Below are 23,836 nucleotides of genomic sequence, written 5' to 3' on the forward strand. Positions count from 1 at the left end.
ACCACATAAAAATGGTTTTTATGTGTTCTTGTTCAACACTGTCTATTCCCTTTTTGTCTGTAAAAGCTTCATCCCCTATCTCCCCGGGCCACACTGTGTTCTGCTTGTAGCTTTATAGTGCACTACACACACCAACACGTACACACACAGTTGCACACCTCCTGAACCTAAGTGTAAAATTCAGGCTACTGTATTTGAATGATATTGGCTTCCCCACACCAGGGGGTCCAATCTAGTCATGTTTTTTTACAGTGACCCCTTTGTTCTCCTCACTGTGTCCTACCTGACTGTCAGCATTCATCCTAGTGATGGTGGCGGATTAAGAAAGCTGGTTGTGGTGCACTGCAGCCATAAATGGCTATTGAGAAATCTCCAGATTTGACTGGTTTGGGAGGAAAGAAGTAAAGCTTGAGTTCTGGTTGAACTCCTGGTAGATGGGCCATTAAAGATGCACAAATATTCAGTGGAACATTGTTAAAGAACATCTTCCATTTTGACTGTTTCGAGTTTGATTTTGGCTTAACCTTATAACAGAAGTAGCGTTATGCTAAAATATACATAAGAGGCCTAATTTGAGAGGCAACATGTTTTAGTTTCTGAAAGTGGCATATATCTAAAATACAAACTAACTCTGCTGCCAAGTGGATCATCGTTGACCTGGTGGATGCTCAAAGGTAATTTCTTGGTGCTGGATCACAACTGTATTCCAGAAATGAACACAACAAGCACAATATTCCCCAGCTCTGACCTGTTATGTTATGGAAATGGAATCCCTCAAGGTGTTCATCTGTGTTGTCAGGTACCTGCATGTTAGCAGGGGATCCTGTGGGAGCTTAGAGGCCACATAAACACCCTGGAGTCTTTGTCTTGTTCCTCAAGCCAAGAGGCTGCTGCCATCAGGAAGTGCTTTTTCAACAGGGGGTGGAGGCATGGGGGTCTGCTTGGTCTGCAACAGTGTTTACGCGAGTGGCCCTTTACAAAGTAACATCCACATCAGCATTATCCATTTCACCTGTAAGTAGTTTTACTGTTATAGTTAGCTGTGAGTGTCTATAATTCTATAACATGGCACATAAACAAGAAAAAAATTCTATTGATACTGATTAAACGTTATCAAAAAAACATTTTTCGAGTTTATTTTTCTTTTCATAATATGTAAGTAATAAATATGTAAGTCTGTTTGGGCCATAAGCATTCTGGTTGGACAAAATAAGCTTTTGAATTGGTTTACCTTATTTTCTGTCATATGCACACTGTCACAATGGTGGATGCTCACATTAAAAAGGAATGATTGTTCAAATAATGAGGTTAATGTACCTACAAGTAATCCCTGTCAGCTAAAAGCTCAGGCTACAGCTCTAAACACTGAGTTTCAGGCTGTTTTTTTGTGCTCTTGGTTATATAGAGGTAATATCCCTAATATGGTCAGCTCTCGCTATGAGCACAAAAGTGAACAGACAGTCGCTAGTAAGATGGGTTAAAGCAGAATGAAACAAACAGCTTTGTCTCTGTCAAAAGGCGAACTAAGGAGGTGAGCCAGGGCCTAGTATATGTTAACTAAGAATGGTTTTCTTGCTCTAGTAGAGTTCAAGGATTGAAGTATGGAGCTAGAAATAAACGAGTGAGCAACAAAGTTAAAATGTTGAGCTTTGGCTGGGATTACAGAAGCCCCACCCACCTGCTGTTCAGACCTTCTGTTCATAATTGACAGCCAATAAGAAAAAAAAGTTAGCCCAAAGAGGAAAAACAGGTTCTGCACACGAGCAGATAAATAAAGATTTTTGAACTGCGATTCATGCAAATATACTCTACCAGAGTGCAGGAAGTGTTAGCAATAGATCCACTTTAAAGTTCAGTCAAAATGCAGCATATTTACCAAACTGCTTCCTGGATCCTTTTTCATGTTAGTGAGGCATTTAGTCATTTCTCCTTTTAAGTCATTTGATCCACTTTGTTACGTGAACCGTGAGGTCAAAATGAAACACATGGCCACGTGTCAGGTCATAAATGGAAACTTCAGCTGGCCTTGTTTAGATTTGTAACTTCAAAACCCCCGAAACTCTCTATTCTTGTAGCGTGAAGGCCACTCACACGACATCATCACATCATTCGGGATAACGCCTCGCTCGGCTACCTCAGTAGATTCTCTTCCAGGGCAGAGGCCCCATAGACCAATATCATGTGGTGTTTTTCCACAGCTTTACTTTGCAAAGTCTCCCAGTGCTTCATGGAAGATAATGCGTTTTGACTCTCCAAACAAATCTCAAAGCACAATGATTGTTTTCACCATAGCAAGCTCTAAATTAGGCAGGACAGGAGGCAGTTGTTTTGTTTTTCTTGTTCTTTTTTCATGGTGAGCAGTCTGCCACTGTCTGTTCCTGAATACCAGCAGCCATGCTGTCACAACCCTTTACAGCAAGTTAAATAGGAGAAAGATGAACTCTTGCTTCGGTTCCTCCTCACCTTCTCTTCCTCGCTGCACGCAGTTCCAGTGCAATCTAAATCAAACTTGCTGCCGTGGCCTCACAGAATCATCTCACACCTAGCGGAAGCTGGGTTTTAAGAATGAACTTTGTGCGTGTGTTAGGGGTGATGCATTCCCTGGATCGCAAACATTTTCAGGCGTGATCAGAACTGACAGTTCCTATGCGGACATTGCTGTAGCAAAGGCCCAGACTGTATATTCAACAAGCTTGCGTAACCACAGGCCTTTATTAGTTACATAAAACTCCAAGCAGCAGTGGCAGACGAGTATAATCTGAGTAGGACGCCTGAGCGGGAATGCATTAAAATTTAGCTGTCCTTTCCTCTCTTAATGTTAGTTGAGGTATTATGTGCACACCACATAAAAATATGCTGTTCTGCTCTCTTATTTGTCTGTTTTCTTTGTCTCACTGCTGAGCACAGAATGGAGACACACAGTCAGTTGCCACACCTAGCCTGAGATCAGATGAATAATAGATTGGCACTCTGTGGGTTCATCCACATGTCTGTCATTACATCCTCCATATGCAGCGCAGTTGCACACTTATCTCTAGACTGTCTAGAGTCTCCATGAGATGAGAATCTTGTTTTTTGTTTTTTTGAAGCATAAGTGAATTGTGCTTTCAACAAAACAGAAACCAGCCAAAGAAAGACAAGGTTTCATTTGAAAAATCTGGATGAGCAAAGTGTAACTTTGTGCACTTCTTTAGCACAACACAGTGGGCAGCTCTTAGACACAGATGATATTAGTGGACTGTGGTTCGATTGTGCAGCTTAAAGTGAACGATGGTGGAAGCCAAGGCAGCACCTAGTGTCTTCATTTCTGGGCATGCTCACATTTGGTCCATTTTCAAATTAAATTTCTCTTCCACTACCAGTTCCAAAGTTTCCAGATTCAGTAAATGTGTAAGGCAGGTGTCTGTGTAATGTTGGGCTAAACTGGTTTATGACAAATGCTAGCATAAAGACTTCGCTCTTTACAAACACAGTGCATCACGCCGATTCCATTAGCTGTGGAATGCTGCAATGACAGTGACAGCATGATCAGCTATAGAAAGGCTTAAAACATTAGGTCAAATGTTTAAACTGAGATGAGTGAAATTCTGGGTTTTCTGTTCCAGGAAAAACTGAATCAGTCACCATGGTAACAGACTCTGTAAACTTCAAAGTCTCAATTTCTTCCTCACTTCCCCTCTTGCTGCACCTGATCCACCTGTGTGATGCAACATTTCCTCATTCATAAAGTTGCTGTCAAAGCATAATTCATTTTACAAACACTTAGATGTTAGTGTGCTATTTTTTTAATTAACATGAGTGCTATGACATTCACTCAGTTGTCAGTATATAAGGACAGAGTTATTATCTACTCGGAATAAAATTTTAGTCTCCATCCTGCTAACTCTGACTCTGTAGGCAGTAATGGAGCCATCAGAGTGACAGCCTGTTTTTGTCCACTGCAAACATCTATTGAGCCTTACTGTAGCAATCACTATTTAAAGAAAAGGGTCTTTAGACAGAGAAGACTGATCAATGATGAATCACTTGTCATATAGTAAATGGTAACAGTCATAAAAAAATGCCTGTCACAGCTGGGATCTTTGAGATAAGACTATAATACAACTAAATGAGTTTTTGAAGTCCGTTCTGACATTCCGCGTTAAAATTTGTTCACAGATTGACATTCAGTCATGAAATGATGTCAAACAACATTTTGAAAGGTACATGGTCTGAAATTCAGTCTGAACATGTCTCAGTGGGTTTTTACAAACACCTGCATGGGTTAGGCCAAGTGCAAGTGGCGTCCTCACATTGACATCCAAAATGGATATGGATCATGGATTCTGACTGAGTCAGGCCCGGATCTTTGGTTCTCATCATTTCCTAGCTCCTCTGATTAGATCCATTCATAATGGCTTACTCCCTGGCACAATCTGTGCTCCTTATTTAAAATGGCTGATCCCCCAAGACTGTATTGAAGTATTGAAGTAAAATCATGTTTAGCTTTACTGATAGTACTTTTCCAAGTCTTTATTCAATGCAAGCTCCACGGAAAGTAACGTACAGCATCTCTGTTATGACTGTAAGAGAGCCATTATTTGTAAGGGAAGCTGCTGTTAGATCAGGTTAACAAGGGAACATAAAAGCAGAGTTTTTCTGTAAATCTCATTAAGGGGGTTTTATTCAGTAGTGGGGGAAATAAAATAAAAAAATTGTATTTTTAAAAAAAAGTGAGGTTGTTATAGTACTCCAGTAGATTCAATTTTTACTGAATAAATATTGAAAAAACAAAATGATCTTTTGCTATCTGGGTAATTAACAGCAGGTCTATCAGTAAACTGTCTGATCTGTTTCTTCATATTTTAATCTTCCGTTTCTGACTCCTACAGTTTGAATAATTAGATTTACAAATCAAATCTAAATTAGGGTTCCAGCTTCATCTAATGACACTTCAAGTTGGGTAAAAGATGCCAGCAGACATTTATTTTTTTGTATCTATTTTTTTTTTTTATTAAACATTCATACTTATTATGAAGATGACATAGTATCTCAAGCTGATTATAATTACTCATCTTCCTTGCTGTGATTTCAGGTAAATATCATAGTCAGTACTGACATGTGTTCATTTCTCTTAGGCCACCGGATTACAAATGCAGATTGTCCTTTCCACATTCATGCATGTGCAGCTGAATGTGCGCATGAACATGCTCTGAAATGACTGAACTTGCTCTGATCAGCTGGTCTGGAACAGGGAACTCAGTTACAGATTAGAGTTAATCAACTAAGAGTTTACTTTTACACTCAGAGTTTGTTGAAGGTTCTTCGTGGGGTAGGGCTCAAGTCACTGGTGACCTATCTAGGGTCATGGAGAGGGTGTGGTGTAACTTTAGTGACCTCCAAATGCAAAAAGTTTCACTTTAATTGTTGTTTTTAATAAATTGCATGCTCAAACAAATGTTTTGTCTCACTCCCATTTCTCCTTGTTCCATGTTAAAGCTTGGTTCCAAGCTTGTTAGAACCTTGTTAAGATCCAACCGTACAAAATATGATTTTTTTTTTGTTGTTGTTGCCATTTTTCAAGCGCTTTAAACTTTTGATCGGGACTGTATAATCTGCTAGCGGTTGTCACAGTTGTGGGACACATAACTGTGGTATCCAAGGAAATGGCAAAGACGCTTGTTGCCGATGGGAGAGGTTTGCTGTGTAAGATATGGTTAACATTGTGAAAGGATGTATTTTAACCCAAACCAAAATGTTTTTTGTTTTTTTTACCTAATCCCAACAAAGTAGTTTGTTGCTAGACCTAAACAAACAGGGAGTGAAAAGGAGAAAGTGTTGAACAAGCAGGGTGAAACCAGGGTAAAAAAAAAATATATATATATAGATGAAAAGTTGAATGGTTTATGATTTTGAAGGAAACATGTATTTTCATCTTTAAGGGTCACAACAAAAAGGTTTTAAAATCCCTGTTTTGCACATTACACAAGTCACTGCTTGTCGCATTTAAAATGTTTTATTGTGAACTAATATTTGTGAAATAAACACAATGTTCATCATTTTGTTTAGTGTGGTCAGTTCTGACCTGCTCTCACTACTGTTGTCCTTCATGCATTATTTACATTTTTTTTTGTCTTTCCTGTTTTTTTGTCACACCCCAGCCACCACTCACTCAGAGATCCTTTGTAACTGCAGCAGTGACTTTGAGGGGATTTCACATCCCGACGACTGTGACAAGAGCACCGGTCAGTGTTCGTGTGTGAAGGGCTACACTGGTCTGCAGTGTGAGGACTGCGAGGAGGATTACTTCACAAATGGCACCAGTGGCTGCCAGCCCTGTTCCTGCGACTCATACGGTGCAGTGAACCACCTCTGTGACAGGTAAGGCTGCTTTTTCAGTTTCCCCGCGAGGGCAGCCTCTGGCAAAAAAGTCAGTTTGTTTGTTTTGTCAACACAACTGAAGAGAGACAACTCATTTCTGTGCTGTGTCTCACTAGTAAATCAGATAAGCTTTGTTTACATATTTACTGCTTTTCTGACTAACTGTGGTATAAAATGCGCATGTCAACTGTATCTCTGTATAGAATGTAAGGGGGGCTGTATTTTAGCATTTTTCAGCTTGTTTTGGTTCAGCCTTACTGCTTGCTCCAACAGTGACCAGCAGAAATAGATGTTTACATTGCCCAGAACCACATTGCTAGTATTTATCAGGTAAAGTTGGGTATTTTGTTAACTGGTGAAGGACAAAACAGAGAGAGTCAATTCTGAAGCTGTTTTGGTGTTAAACATGGTTTCTTGACTGTTGTGTGTATAAAGAGGCAACTACTCTGGTGGATTTGGCATAAAAATGCAGAGCCAGATAAGCAAGTTAATTATTTTTTTTCCTGTATACATAATCACAGCCTAGACTTTCAGGTAAGGGCAGAAGCGGCTGTTGATCAGAAGGTACAGTGGTTGGTTGACCTACTGTTAACCCACGGTCAGTGTCTGGATCTTCCAGCGTGTTTCAAAGTGAAGTTGCCCCTATGTGTCCATCAGAGTGCGAGTGTGTCCGTCTTGGATGAAGTGCTTATAAGACATAGAATGAAAGCATTGTATGAATGTGGATGGCAGGAAGATTGTAGTAGAAAGCTCTTTAAGTGCTCAGATTGCATCTCCTGGTTTCATCTTCATGTTTCCCTCTCACCAGATATCCAAACCGACATCATGACCAGCAGCTTTTACAGCTGTGGCTCCAGCAAACATCAGCTGATACTAGAAATTAATATTAAATAAATTCTAACAACAGCTTATCAAGCTTAAACGTGCTGTTGTTGTTTAGCGCGACATTCGGCGGTTTCCTCTTTCTGGCGCAAAGTGGGCGATAAACAAAGAAGAGAGAAAAGCTGATCATTGATCAGTTTCATGATTGAAGTAGCAACAGGAGAGAGAGGAGAGAAGAGGCAGCTGTGCAGCGTAATGACATAATAACTCCAGCTTTGTGTCTTTTTCCATTCTAGCTGAAGTACGGGACAAACTGTTCCTTTTCAGCTCAATACGAAACTCGTAATATTTTTCTCTGAATGCGGGACGACTCCGTCCGTTTTACGGGACGGTTGGCGACTCTACTAACTAACCTTATGAATAAAATAAAGTTCGCTACAACAATGCTGATGAAAACTCCGTCATGCTAGCTAGTACGCAGTACGAGTTATTGTAACTGACTGTAAAAAGTCAGCACAACGAAAATAAACTCCACCTAAACTTGATTTATATCTGACCCAGATAGACTGCAGGTCATAACTTCTTACCTGAAGTTCAGTTCCCCTGACACTCGGACCGGTGCTGCCTTGGGTCTCTGCTCTTCCTGCCTCCCTTTTCCCTGTGGAAGCTCCGCCATAGCCACCACCAAACAACTGAGTTATTTTTACACACCGGTCAGCATCTGGCAAATCCACCACCTTTCATTTTTTATACCCTTACAAAAGAAAAAAAATCATCGGCCCACCGAGCAAATGCCCGGTATGCCCGATGGCCAGTCCAGCTATGGTTGTGCCATCAGTTAGCCCTTCTTAGGGTGCTTAGTCTAGACTGTTGTAGGCAAGCTGTCTTTTAATCTCTTAGTAGTTAAGTGAAATATTTTTTCTGGGTTCTTGGAGGTCATTCCAGAGCCTGTTTTGGATGTTGGCTTCCTTTTGTTCCATTCTCTGTCAAGATATTCCCACACTGCTTCAATAATGGTAAAAGGTCTGTATTTGTATAACGCTTTACTTGGTCCTAAGGACCCCAAAGCACTTTACACTATACACAATCATCCACCTACCCACACACACATTCACACACTGGTGATGACAGCCGCCCTGGGGCGCACTGACAGAGGCAAGGCTGCCGGACACTGGCACCACCGGGCGCTCTGACCACCACCAGTAGGCAACGGGTGAAATGTCTTGCCCAAGGACACAACGACCGAGACTGTCGGAGCCGGGGCTCGAACCGGCAACCTTCCGATTACGAGACAAACGCCCAACTCTTGAGCCACGATCGCCCCTACTAATGTTTCTAATGTTTAGATTTAGACTCTGGCGAGGCCAGTCGATGACTGATAGTGTTTCATTGTGTGTTTTTTCTATCCAGGTATCCCTTTACTGCATTGGTGGTTTGTGTGGGATCATTGTCATGATGAAAAATTAATCTGTTACTGTTCAGAGTTTTCCTAGATTGTGTTCCATGGTGCATCAAAATCGAATGGGTTTTTCTCCCACTCCCAATGCTACAGCCTGAAATGCAGCCACAAGCCACGACAGAGCCTTCAGCATGTTTTAAAAATGGCTGCAAACACTCACTGCTGTACCTCTGTCCTACTTCAAAAATGTAAAATTTGGATTCATTATTCCAGAAGACCTGTTCCCACTGATGTTCAGTGTTCAAAGAAAAACCTGAGAACAACCTTCAGAAAGACTGGAGAGCTATTGCTCAAAAAAATGAATTCTGACACCATGGAAGCCAATTTGGGACTAATGCTAATAAATTTTAGGACATGATTACACCTGAAAATGACCTCAAGCTTTTGTTTGAATTCTGGAGGGAAAAAAAAGGTTTCACCCATTTTGGATAAGAGAAATATTACGACTGGTCAGTACTTACCAGTAAAATCAATAAAACGAAGACATCATTCGGGCTTTCCTTTAACACTGGCTCAGTCACTGGCTTAACTTGAATTTGAACATGTTTTGCATAAAGGGCTTAGCGACAGCACTGATTTGCACGTGAGTTAACGACAGAGTGACTGCATTTAACCACCAGTTTGTCGAACACAGGGTGACTGTAGCTCAGGAGGTAGACCAGGATATCTACTAATCAGAAGGTAATCAGAATTGTTGCTGGTTTGATCCCTGCCTGCATACCAAATATCCTTGGCCAAGATATTGCAAATTGCCCTCTGACACATCCATCAGACTGTGAATGTTGGACAGAAAAAAGTGCTTGTATGAACTGGTGTAAATGGGTGAATAAGACATGTTGTACGAAGCGTTTTGATTGCTGAGGTTGAGTAGAGAAGCACTATCTAAGACTCTAATTGTGTCACTGTGATCTAAACTCTGAAACAAATCCTCTTTATGAGGCTACTGAGATTTACTTTGAGCCTCCATGAACCCTTTCAGGTATTTTTATTATGTAGACCAGCTGTACACATTTTGTATACAGTGGGTTATCAGGACAAAGGCAGACCTCTGATTTGTAATGTACCTGCAAATTGGCTACAGCATTTTAAAGGAGTCTTAAATTTAGCTCCAAAACTGCTGTGACACACCAAGCTTGAACAGACTGTCTGCTGTGAATTAGTGTTTGTTATCTCTAAAGATGGGGTCGAGATGTTCAAGGGATCAGCTGTGCTCAGACACGGTGTTCATTCGCAATCATTATTCTGCTCATTGATCCAGGTTGTCTTGCTGCAGGCCTCCTGGAAGATGTCAAAATGTTACCCACCCCGGTTACTTCTCAAATCCAGTCAAAGAACACACAACAGCTCTTATACACAGCCTTTCTACAGTCACAAGAACAGACTGGGAAAAGAAGCTGCGTGTGTGGGTTAGGAATGCGGTAAAAATAGCGGCTGTACTTTCTGCCTCTAGCCATGAAAAGGAAAGCTGCTGTTTAGAAGCTTGAGTCAGTGTCCGCAGCGTGTGGAGGATTTGTTTTGTCATGCCCCGAGAAACATGTTACTCACCTGAACTAAATCCTACTGGGTGGAGTCCTGTGATGCAACTACAGGATGTGTTTTTCATGCTGATTGAGATTTTGCATGCACAGCACTTTCAAATGATGGTAAAGGTGGAGGCAAGAAGGTTATTTTGGGGCTCTGGGCTTTCACACAGCGACACACCAAATACACTCCTCCTCAGATGTCTGCGCCTGGCCTCTGATAACCATCCCGGCCTAGCCTAGCCTCATTCAGGAGCTTAGCATTGTAACTTATCCAGATTAACCAGCTTTCAGACCCCCTGGCCTGCTGCTTTAGGTTTCTTTCCCATTAAGTAATGAGCTGAAGTAAAGGCAGTCTGTGCTGTGGTCATGTTCACTGAAATCACAGTGATAACAGCAGAAATTATACCAAGATTTCAAAGAATTAGTTCAGGAATTACTGACCTGGTCAAGAAGCTGGGGAGGCGTAGTTACCTTTAGGCATGGAACATGATGAGTTTCACTCCCGACAGTCATCTCATCACACCTGTAAAGTTCCTCCTACTCTCTGTCATTAACGTTGCATATTCAACCAAAGCAAGAATATAAACTGGAACATTTTAGAGAATCTACTTAATTCTGTCAGAAGATTCACTAAGAGCCCTCTTTCACATAGTCTGACATAAAGACTGGAAATGGGCTGAAAACAGTTAAACATTTCACATCTTAAGACTGCGGATTATATGACTTTATTTATATCAAACAAGTGTTTGATATTTTAAGTGTTGCTTAAAATATTGTTGGATGAATTTTCTTACACAAGTAGGACTGTCTGCTTGCTCTTTGGAGCTGAACAGAATGCACAGCCACATTTCCACAAGAATTAAGCTCTTAGCCCCAGAACTGCTGAAGAAAAAAAATAGTATTAGAACATTTTTCTGTGCTAATGAAGCTATTCAACTACAACTCTTAAATGCTTGTGCCTAAAAAAATTAAAAATACAAATTTCCTGAAACTTTTGGACTGACAGTGGGTTAATTAAGGCCAGGCAGGAATAATTTGCAACTATGACATTGGCAGAAAGCTCACAAGCCAACTCTACTAGAGTGACAGAGCAACTTACACCCTTAGGAATAAGAGAGTTTGGCTGTTTGGAAAAAAAAAATTGGTCAGTATAACCAAACCAAAACCTTTACTGTACTTGTTGAGTTGGAATCTATTTCTTTTTAAATATGAAATGGGAAATGGTGAAACCTTGCTAAGGAAGATGTAAATTGTTAATGTTTCTTCTATATAACTTAACAATGAATAAAATGTATAGATTATGTCTACATAAAGATTTCAAAAACATGACATGTGATTATGCATCAACATATTGTTCCTGTGTTGTTGGCATAATGTGATATTTAGAAGGTTGGAAACTAACAATGCTGCTTCCTAAAATGTCTGTGTACAGTTTTTAGCTAATAGCTTTTTTGGGAATTCCATTGTTGGTGCAAAACTGTCTGTCAAACTGTTATTTTTGGCATTTTTCATAGATTCAGCTTGTGAAGTGATAACATATTGTGTTTTTGTGACAAGTTGCTAGTAATTAAGTTCCCTTTAATTGGGTCTTTGCTCAGTTATTTTTCAAGTGCACATACAGCACTGTTTCATCCCCTAGGTTAGCTGCCTTTTTTATGATTGAATGATTCATAGGTCAGTGTTGTGTCTTAACTAACACAAAATATTCCTCTGGAAATATACTGGACCCAAAAACATGTGGAAAAAAACAAAACAGCAAACGACCTTGAAAGACCCACAGAAATCCTGTAGAACTATTGCTCTAGAGCACTTTTTAATAAATAAAATAAATAAATAAAATTTTATTTATATAGCACCTTTCAAGATAAAATCACAAAGTGCTTTACAGAGGCAGAAAACAGACATTAAAATCTAAAACAAAACAAAATCAACCAAAAGCGAGTTTAAACAGATAGGTGTTTAACTGCTTTTTAAAAGACATGACTGAGTCCACAGATCTCAAACTCAAAGGGAGTGAGTTCCAGAGTCTGGGAGCCACTGATACAAACCCTCTGTCACCTTTTGTTTTTAACCTTGTATGCGGGACAGCCAGCAACCCCTGGTCACAAGACCTCAGGGACCTGCTGGGGTGATAGGAAAGAAGAAGATCACTTAAGTAAGTTGGAGCTACACAGTGCAGGGCCCTATAAGTCATGATAATGATCTTAAATTGGACCCTGAACTTGACAGGGAGCCAATGCAGTTGAATCAGCAGGGGAGTGGCATGGGAGTATTTGTGATGCTTTGTCAGAAGCCTAGCAGCAGCATTCTGAACACCCTGCAGTCCTTCCAGGGAGGCATTACTTAAGCAAGTAAACAAGGAATTACAATAGTCTAAGTGAGATGAAACAAAAGCATGAATAATCATTTCCAAGTCGGAACGTGAGACAAAAAGGTCTAGAAAGTCTGGCACGGTTGTCGAGAGCCTGATAGGCTTTAATGGCAGCATTTAGTTATAATACAGTTGTAGTTTCCTAAATCCAAGCGAGCAACTAAGTCTGAGCTTTGCTGTGTGAAGCAGCATTATGTAACTGCCGGACAGCCTGTAGCCCACAGCAAGTGCTCAACGCTGTGCTCTTCTGTGAGCCTCTGTTGGGGCATTTGCCGGGGTGGAAGCAGAAGATTTTTGTTGGTTGTGATGTCATTCTGCATACACATGCTGAGTGTTTTTAAGAATGTCCCCTGCATTTCTGAGTCACTGTTTTTGTTTGCTGGTGCATTTATCTGTTTGGCTGGCCAAATATAGATGACATGACATCTCAGGCAGATGCTTAAAAGCGCCTATTTTCAGTTCTCTAAAACTTCAATTTAAATGCCAGAATTCCACATTTGTTCCTTAGAATTGAAAAGCAAGACCTTCTTTCTAGAATATCTACTTCATTTAGTTTTTCTGCACAGAGGCAGAAACCACTTTATGGAAGGTCAGTTTTTTCTTGTATAGCCTCTAAGAGAAAGTAAAGCATGCCCAAGCCCTGCTGAGTGAATATCTGCCACTATCCTCAAACTCAGAGTCACATGTGATCAAACTAATGAATTTATAAATTGACAGCAGTAGCTTATGTCAGGAAGAGGAAGTCGGGTTGGATAAAAAGAGGCCAAAGTGCCTTCCAGTACTTTGCATTTAGACTGTTCTTTACCCTCAGATGACATTAGTTGTTCTCAGTGTGAAATGATCATCTGTGTTCTTTAACTAAGTTGCAGTGGGCACACAAAATGGGGAAACGGAAATCTTTCAGCACAAGCAAACTTTTTAGTGCCTTGGGTTGTAGATTAACTCACCCTTCAACAGAACTGCTGATAATGATGTGACCTCTGCTCACAGGAGGAGTGTTAAGTGTGGTGAATGCTCAATATAAAGACATTAAGCCACAGTTTGGGAAAATAAAAGATGACAAATGAATGAAAACTATATAACAAAACTAAGGGCTGGGTAAGATTGTAAAAACAAACAAACAAACAAAGCAAAAAAAAAAACAACAACGAAAAAAACCCCAAACTTTGCCTCACTGGAGAACAAAACTATGAAAAGTAGTTTCTGTTACATGTGAATTGTACTTCTACATCAAATCTATGCCGTAAATTATGTCATGAGTTACGCCACTGGACGTGCACCTTCCTAGAAATGCAATTCCACGCCAGGTTAATGTATGCCACAGCCACTTGAATGGCATTGAAGGTTCCGGTGTAGGGAGTAAAGGAGTTTCTGGTTACTATGTAAGTTAGAAGGTGGATTTCCTGCAGAAGTCTAAACCTTTAGAAATGCCATTTAAAGATTTGCATAATCACACAGGTTTCCAGATGGTTACTCCAATGAGACTTTGACAATGTTTCAGTCATTTGGTCACAAGAAAAGTGATGTAAATATTACTAGTTATAAAAAAAAGGGGGGGGGGCTTCAGAAAGAAGTTAAAAACCCTCATACTCTTCTTCTATCAATGCCAGTAACATGGTGAGTCCATGTGTCCTGATCATTGCTTTGACTATCTTTTCGAGTGCCATGAGAGTATTCCGATATGAGGATGAGACTAGAGGCCAAGATCAAGGTAGCATGGAGGGAGGTTAGCCAACTATCGGAGCTGCAAAAAGATGCGATGAAGAAGGTGCCTAAGAAGTACAGCAACCTGAGGCCTTGGAAACTGCCAAGAAATAACCTACAGGCCTGGCCAGCTGCTTGAAGAGGTATACCAGAGGGATAGAAGGCAGGAGAATAAACCTGCTATTCTCCACAGAACCATCCAACCATCTGCTCAGTGGCAGAGGAACAATATGAGAACACAACCACCAAGGCTGGAGACTGAGCAATACTGGAAGAGCATATGGGAGAAGGATGAAACACATAACAGCAATGCTCAGTGGCTAATGGATCTAGGAGCAGACCACAGCAACCTCCCTGAACAGGATAACCATCAAAGTGGCAGACATCCAAGAAAGGGTCTCCAATATGAAGAGTTGGACAGCACCAGGCCCCGACATGGTTCACGCCTACTGGCTGAAGGAGCTTGACTGCACTCCATGAGCATCTGCCAGCACAGCCTCAGTACCACATGGACGCTCCTGTCAGGCATCATAGCAGCTAAGATGAATAGGCACATGGCTCAATACATGAGTGGGTCACAGAAAGGAATAGGCAGGAATACAAGAGGAGCAAAACACCAGCTACTGGTAGACAGAGCAGTCGTCCCACGACTGCAAGAGCAGACTGACCAGTCTGTGTACTGCTTGGATTGATTACAAGAATGCCTATGACTAGATGCCCCTCACCTGGATCCTGGAATGCCTAGAATTGTACAAGATCAACAGGACCCTTAGAACCTTTATCAGGCACTTAGTGGGGATGTGGCATACCACACTAGAGGCCAATTTCAAGCCCATAGCACAAGTCACCATTAATTGCGGGATCTACCCAAGGAGATGCTCTGTCCCCACTGCTGTTCTGCATAGGCCTGAACCCCCTCAGTGAGATCATCGACAAAACTGGCTATGGATACCAACTACGGAACGGAGCAATTGTCAGACACCCCCTGTACATGGATGACATCAAGTTGTATGCCAAGAGTGAACAAGACATCCGTTCACTGATCCACACCACCAGGATATACAGCTATGACATTGGAATGTCATTTGGATTGGAGAAGTGTAGTCGGATGGTAACAAAGAGAGGGAAGGTAGTCAGAACTGAGGGGATCGAACTTCCACAAAGTAACATTGTAGACCTCAAGGACAGCTACAAATACCTGTTTGATTGGGTAACCAATCAAAGTTTTCTTAAAGACGGGATAGCTTGATAGGCAGAGGAGCTAAAATGACAGGAACCTGTTGTCCTGCACTAAGACTAGGGATGGGTACCGATATCCAGTGCCATTATGGCACCGGTTCTGACATAAACGGTGGTAACCAGACTGAAAAGCAGCGCACATTTCGGTGCTTTATTTCGGTGCTTTTTTTTCCCCTGAGATGTCATACACTTTGGATTCTAGCCAATCATTTTAACTTTCCAAGAATAGTAAGCAGGCCCAGGTACGTACGTTCTTTTAGAGCAGAGCTACAGATTAAAAATGCCCAAGGCGAAGCGGTCAAAAGTCTGGCTGTACTTCACAGCAACAGATGCAAACTCAGCAGCCTGCAACAAGTGCTTTAAGGTGATACTGCGCAAAGTAGATAACACCTCGAATCTGATGAAACACCTGGCGATGCATAGTGTTTTTTTAAAAGCCGAGAAATGCACCGTATTTGATAGCTTGCTGCAAGATCTCACACCGAGCACATCTACTGCGTAAAAAACATAAGAGGTTTTTGGACAAAGTTTGTGTTCTCCATTCTTTAAGCACCGGTTCGAGCACCGTTTAAGCACCGGCACTGTTTCAAAAGTACCGGTTTGGCACCGGTATCGGATAAAACCTAAACAATACCCATCCCTAAGACCCACTACAAGATAGGATTATTCTATAGTAACATAGGTGGTTGCCTTCAGTAGTTTAGTAGAATAGTGCTTACTTAAGAAAGTATTTCCTTATTTTTATTTTTACTGGAAATCTACAGCTGTGAAGAAGTAATGAGGATGGTGTGCATCTTGTTTCAGGGAAGTGTTCTGCTTTTTAAACCTTTGTGACGTTCATGTGAATTGATTTATCACTTCCCTAAATACCATTGCACACTGAATACTCCACCCTCCTGCTCTCTGCTCTCTTATGGCAGTGGCAGTTATTTTGACCCATGAATAAACCAAACCTAAATATGGAGCAGAATAGGTCCTCTTTAGTGTTAATAGGACCATGTTAATTTCAGTTTGGCTTTGGGTGCCTTGAAAAGTGCTATATAAATCCAATCCATTATTAAACAATATTTTCAGCTGATATTATTACCTTATCAGTTATTAGCTAGGTAGTCTAGCAAATACAAATGTGTTTCACAGGTATTTCGGTATGCATTTCGCTATTCATCAATAGTGACATTTTGGACTTATACTAGTTTAAATAATAACTGTTTAGCTAGATTTCCTTCCCCTTTTGAACACAAAGAAATAAAAGAAATAACTGTTTTAAGCACTGTACGGTACTGGATAGCAGTCTGTGCTTTGCTGTGTGAGAATGAGGAACTTGTCAAACCTGTTTATGTTAATATTAACTAAATAACTCACCAGCAGCTGTTGTATGCGGACATATAAATATGTGATCATTATTGACCCTGTCCTAGGACACTAAGCTTCTCTATTACCCACTCTAATAGAATTCTCTCAGGGCTGGCGACTGTTTAAAGCCGAGTGACATTTGTAACTCTGTCCTTGCTCAGTCTTCTTAACAACCTTAATGAGATTCCCCTCTTTTGCTCTCTCATGATCTGGCATTCTGTCTGTCGGCAAATCATGTGATGTAAAGTGGACACACACTGTTACCCAGTTTGTTGGGTTAGGTCAGGCCAGTCTTTGACAAAAGAGCTTTAATATCATCTTGCATCTGTCAGAACACAAGAGTCAGTAGTGTATGTGGGTCAGATCCTGTGGGCAATGTCTATAAGGATTTTTTTTTTTTTTTTTTTTTTTTTTACCATTACTGTGTCAAAAAGCACCACAGTCTGTAATGAAATATTGATTTTGGCTACAGATGTTTCTGTGTCTATGTCAGGTCACTGGAGGCATTTTTGCTGTTCATCTAGCATTACTCTGCACCGATTGTGATATTTCAGTGGCGAACAGTATTATTAGAAATGACGCAGAAGATGCAAAAGTCTTTTTCCGGACTACATTTATTCAGTGTTTTATATCAGGTAGCTTAAAGGCTTAAAGGTAATGCACATTGAAAGTTTTGGTTAAAATGTCTTTAAAGAATCCTTTAGCTAATTTAATTAGGTACACAAATAATGTTTTCCTATAATGGTATTACCATTTGAGAGATGAATTTCATTGCAACCATAGTATTCTTCACATATTGCAGTTTTAAGCTGGCTCAGTCCAATGGGTATTCAATTTTCTTTACACATTTTTAGATTTAAACTTAGCAAAAGTGACTGTAGCTAGTAAATTAAAAATGGTGGCCTCTGAGGCAGCTGCTTTTTCTGTGTTTGAGGGCATGCCTAAATTTACATGGTGACCTTGATAAGTAGCAGGGGAAAAGCCTAGGTTGTCAGCATGAAGTTTGAGGGAGTTCAGCAGCAGGCTTTACTGGAGGAGAGAAGAACTCCCTTTGCACTTTGCTGACCTGTTGAATGCACAAAAAGGTGTATAAAATATTTAAGGAAAACCCTGAAAAGCAGAACTGACTGTAAAGTCAGTAGTTAGGCACAGGATAGTTTCTGAGTGTAACCCCCCCTCATAAGGGCAGCTGCTGGTCCCTGCTACCCGGCAGCTCCACTGCAGGTTGTTTGAGTGCCAATAAGAAAACACAGGCAACAGCAGGTTTGCGTGCCTGTGTTGACCTGTTTGTTAGCTAGACAGAAAGCTTAGGAGTGCTGACTTCCAATCGAGACCTCAGGGCACTGCAGAAGATGACTGGGGTGAGAAACCATTAGAGATTCCCAAAAAAGGAACCCTGCAATCATTAAAGCTGTTCTGCTCCCCCTGTGTAGATCCTGCTGATTCAATGATCTTAGCACAGACTAAACTAAATACTGAGTGAGTTTGGGCTTGTAAGGAGAGGAGCTGCTATACAGGCAAGTGATGGGGTGCCCCAAATTTACAAGACAAAACAAGAGCCTGTTAGTGATCTTTGTTTTGTGGTTTTAGTACCTCAGGCATTCCTGCTTCCTCCAAGTGTTTAAAGACATGGTCATCTTAAGTTAATTGGAGAATGTAAATTGGCTTTGGTTTTGAGGTCGATAGAGTGCTAAAATTGAATTAAGTGCTAAATAAACGATGGTTAAATATGACTTGTAGTCTAAATGACTTTGCCAAGTGCTAGAAAAATGTGAGCATGTTACATTAAAAAAAGATAACCTTTTCTTCCCCCTTGTTTTTGTTTTGTTTTCATGATCGTGGGAAGTGAACGTAAAACCAGACGCGCTAAGCCCTGCTATAACATGGAATATTTGGACACATTCATACAGATGAAAGGCTAAGACGGCAAAGGGAGATCTGGCTCTGCTTTTGGTTAACACACCCTTTGAGCATTTCACTGCTCAACCAGAAAAGCAACTAAACCTGCTTAGTGTACTTCCTTGTTTATTTTTACTGAACCTTGTGGCTAACTGAACTGTCAACGTCCCCGTTACAGAGAGGACATTTGGCCTGATCCAACACAGGAGCAGCCAATGGGACAGCGCTGGCATGGCAGCAGCAGCAGAATGGGGTTAAGCTTTGTCGCTTATGTTATACTGACCTACTTAACACACAGATCTGACGCAGAGCAGCTTGGCCAGCACGGAGCCATGAAACTACATCAAAACAATAACAAACCCCCTCCTTCTGGCCACAGAAGACAAAGAGAGGGTCTTCATAATCTCACAAGCAGGGCCACTGAGACGCAACGTAAACATTTAAAGCCTAGTTCAAACCTATGGGTTCCTATAGATTAGATGAAGCTACAGTAGACAAACAGACGGGCTGCATCGCTGTGCAATACCACGTCAATGTAAAGTCATTAGTAAAGCTGCATTAAGATAAGATAACTCTTCAGAATAACCACTTCAGAAAGATTGTGATCAAAATATAGACCACAGTGTAGAATTCTGTGTTAACTGTAACCAAAATGTTGACACTTGTTTTATCCTGTTATCCTAACACATTTTCACCATTAATCACCAGACGATTGTTATATGAATTAGAAAGCTCTTGCTAGGAATCATTGGAAACATAGTTGCAACAGTAGGAGTATAGAATGAACCACAGTAATACAAATCAGATCAAATCTGCTGTCCTCTGTATGTTACACCATGCAAAGTGTTTGAGGTTAAATCAGAATTTATGTGACAGCTCTGACAGTGTAAGGGGCATTGCATAATGGTGGCCTTTATCAGTCAAAAGAGGGAAATACAAGAATAAACTTTGCAAGAAGAAGCTTTCTGATTATAAATCAGTCACTGGTGACATATTTATTTGCCTCTGACAGGATCCAGGATGTTTAACATCAGTCAGGCCAGGACTACCATATTAACTGAGAAGTCCCAGCACTAAAGCAAGGAGGAGGAAGTGTGTTGAAATGAGCTGAATATGTGAAGGTAGCAGGGATATGACATTTATGAACAGCAGCACTGAGAGTCTGCCAAAACACTGGCTGATGGCAAGACTCCCAGTTTGTAGCAGAGGAATATTTTTGGTGTGATCATGATCCAAAAGTAATGATTTGAATCCAGCAGAACTCTTTTGGGCAGAGCATTTCCTATATACTAAAATGTGGGCACAATCAAAGTTTTTAGCACCCAAGAGAACCCTCCAGGAATGTATTTAAATTAAATTCTTTCTTTTAAATGGGCAGAAATAACAGCAGAACGAATCAACCTCTGGTAGAACCCATCTAGGGGGAAGGCTGGGTTTTATTTTATCCACATGTTTTATAAACCGATTTTCAGGGACTATAGGCTATTACCTTTCAATTGAAGTATTATATTTTGGCATTACAGTTTGTCTGTTGAAAGCTTTATTTAAATTTCCAGCCAAGTTAAAACTCTTTATAAAGGCCTGGAGGTTTTCAGACCTGTTGTAGTTATTCCACAAAAGATCCCCAAAGGAAAAACGCCGAATTAGAGGTATTTTAAAGGAAAAATGCATCATGTTAGTTTAGCTGATTTTCCAGCTGCTGTCCCTTGTAGTATTTATTACTGTACAGATGGCTATTTATTATAGCATACTTAAAATGTTTTAGTGTTCATTTCAGGCAGCTGCATGCTGTATAGTGTTTTTTGTTTGACATCTTTCTTTTATTTTTCCTCTTAGAGAAATACACATGTATAATTAGCCAAAGGTGAAAGGTTGTATTTTGTACAAGGAAAAGTAAGGAATCAAAGCCAGTGGACCATCTGGCCTTACTGGGATGCTGCACATTTGATCAAAAGACAGCTTTCAAGTACACTTAACCGCAGATCCTGATGCAGAGTGAATGTTAGAGTTGAATGATAGAACATTACAAGTTATTTTCTTCTCAATAAAATATGGAAGTTTCAGCACATTTAAAAAAAAAACTCTGGCAAGACTGGCAAGCAGTTTTCATATTACCTGCTTCTCACAAACAGAAGGTGTAAACATGGGGTGTTCTTAAGATGACCATATTAGGCGTATCCTCGCTCTCTGACCACATGCTGATTTTGCCGAAGTAGAATCTTGATTACAAACTCACATCGCTGACTCATCAGGAAAGTTGCAAGCTAAAAGTTTGACCAAACTAACAGATAAAGACAGACAAATAATATTTCCCCAATAATTTGTGTTTTAGTTTAGTTAGTTTTCCAGGTTCACAAAATTCATGTTGAATCAGTTTTCAAAAGTCTAGTTTCTATAAGCCCCACACACTCGTTTATAATCACTTAAAGAAAAAAAATGAACTTTTTTTTTTGTTTAGAATGGCAATGAACGTAATCTAATCTAATACAGATAATTTGGCTATTGTAAAAACAAATCCCTTTACATTTTCTGTCATTTTTTGATGAGCAAAGTATCTTTCTGTTTAGTAATAAATGGCAATTTTAAATAAATCTGTTTTTTTGTATCGTGTTTTTATTTTTTCCTTTGGCAGCTGGACATTATATCTTTCACTTGCTTGTATTAGGGTCATGATGTATCACGCTGATACTTTTTGTTAGTGCCTGATATTTGAGTGTGTGTTGTAGCCAGAGGATCGAGGACTGTTGATCTCCCAGCCTCGTCTTCAACAGTGCCCACGCCTCACTAAGCATCGCTATGGGCCTCTTCATTTGCATTAAGTGCAGTTGTTTTAACAAAGCCTTGTTTGTATGAAGACCCACGCACACATTCATGGAAAGTGCTTCGAGTCACTTGTGATTTGCTTCAATTGTTTTGAAGTCATTGTCCCAAGATTACATCTTTGAGTCCATTGTCTGGGTTTAAGAGCTGATCGGGCTCGATTTAGCATTGTTCTCTTCCAAGGAATTTACCTCCAGTGAGCGGTGGATGAGAGAGAAAAACAAAATCTCTTCTTGACACTCACACTGTATTAATGAGCATTTGCTATTTTTAACACAGCATAATGAGAGCAAAGGTCTGATCTATGAAAGACACATTATCATGTGAAATAACTCAGTTGCGAGTGTGTTATGGCTGAAGAACTCAGATGTAATTGGATTTAAGTTTGCTGGAGGATTCTTGGAGATGTTTTATACAATGAGATTTTCTCAGCTGAAAGCAATCATTCTCAGATATGTAAAGAAAATGTGGCCAATAAAAGCCTTGATTCTCGATGCTCTGACGTTTCATAACCTGACAGACAAAGATCACAGTATTCTTTAAAACATCTCAAATGTCTGCTGTTAATATTTTTAAACATAAGAGCTGCTTAAGAGTTGCTTGTTTTCAGCATTCAAGAAATAGAACCGTGAACCTTGATTTATGCTACCTTTGTATGTAATAAATATACATTTGCACAATGTGTATTTTTCATCAAAGGTAACCACTCTCAAAAAAGTGCATGCTGGGAGGTCCACTAATAAGCTACCTTTGTTTGTAATCCGGCTTTATATGCTACTCAGCAGCACCACATAGCTTTGTCCAGTATATAATTACTTTACATGATTTCTTACCACATTTGCCACTAATAAATCACCTCATCGAATTAATCAAGGCGTGGAGGGAAACCTTTTGTTAAAACCAAACACACAGACACACACACACACACACACAGAGTACCTCATTGACATGCTGCCATGGTGTTATGGTCCACTGAAATGCTTTCTGCGACTGTATTTGATCCACTGGGTATTGATTTTTGTCTTCTGTTCTGCCCCCACAGTTCAGGGACATGTGTGTGCAAATCAGGAGTGTATGGACCGAAGTGTGATGACTGCTACCCGGGTTTCTTCGACTTCAGCAGCACTGGCTGTCGGCCTTGCCAGTGTAACAACCACACCAACTACTGCCATCCGCAGTCCGGTGAGTCAGCTGAGGACAAACGCTGCAGTTCAATGATCTCATTTTCATTGTCACTAAAACCTAACCTATTTTGTTTTGTAATTTTTCATTATTCAGGATTGTCTGAGTCAGCTGTGAAGAGCCACAGTAGCTTAGTTAGTGAAAGCATCTGCCTTGTAAACAGAAAATCCTGCAAATCCGCACAATCTGATTCCAAAATAAGAGCTTTTGTTTAGACAAACTGACTCCAATAAATATTATTTGGAAGCACTTTCCTTTTTGAAGTAATTTGTTATCAGAGACTTTTTTTTTTTTTTTTTTTTTTTTTTAAATCATTTTTCTCAATAAATAAAGTCCAAGAAAACAATCAGCTTCATTTTAGAGGACAACTTTTACTCTCTCTGCTTTTTATCCTACTTCATTTTACATGGAAACTTCACTTAAAATTATAATCATCATAAAAACAAAATATATTTTTTTTATGATACCAGTACTGACTACTAATAATAATGACAACAGATAACCTGTATTTGTAAATGGAACTGATATTTATGTATATAAATCTTGTGATGGTTTAACCCCAAATTCATGACATCACTCGTTGGTGTTTGGCTGTCAGAGTGGATTTTCAGAGCCAGTAGTAAACTGTGTTGGAGCAATGTTATTGCTAGCAACTACAATTTCACTCAATAAAGGCACAGACTTCTTTGGCGGTCTGTATCATACACCAGCTTGTGTTATTTGTCAGATGATTCAATTGAAACGCTCCAAAAGGCAGCGAACAAGTCCAGCTCAGAGACTCCAGGTAATAGAGTTGAAGCTTAAACACTGATCAGCTACACCTACTAGTTGTAGGGTCAAAGTGTCCTTGAGCAAGGCGAAGACAAGCAAATCCCAAAGTTGACTGTCAGTCAATTTCAGTTGGATGCTTTTGCATTGGGCTTTTTCTTGAGAACCCTGACATGGACAACACCAATCTGTTAGAGCTTGGAATGAAAGAAGCAGCGTTTTCAACATGCACTGTTTTGTTCATTGGCATTGCATAAGAAAGGCAGTGCAAATTGTCCAGTCTTTGCTGATTAAATACTCATAAAACTCTTTAAATTCAAATGTTGGATTTGTCCA

General features: G+C 40.1%; 1 protein-coding gene across 1 annotated transcript in view; it reads left to right on the top strand.

Moving 5' to 3' along the window:
* Positions 1 to 23,836, top strand: part of si:ch211-158d24.2 (multiple epidermal growth factor-like domains protein 9) — a 40,852-nt gene that overhangs the window by 1,588 nt on the left and 15,428 nt on the right. The window contains exons 2-3 of the mRNA XM_040050070.1: positions 6,141 to 6,360; positions 22,593 to 22,732. Of these exons, the coding sequence (XP_039906004.1) occupies positions 6,141 to 6,360; positions 22,593 to 22,732 (360 nt within the window). The remainder of the gene's footprint in view (positions 1 to 6,140; positions 6,361 to 22,592; positions 22,733 to 23,836) is intronic.

Source organism: Simochromis diagramma, unplaced genomic scaffold (assembly GCF_900408965.1).
Source record: "Simochromis diagramma unplaced genomic scaffold, fSimDia1.1 OVJJ01000159.1, whole genome shotgun sequence".
In the NCBI taxonomy this organism is placed as follows: Eukaryota; Metazoa; Chordata; class Actinopteri; order Cichliformes; family Cichlidae; genus Simochromis; species Simochromis diagramma.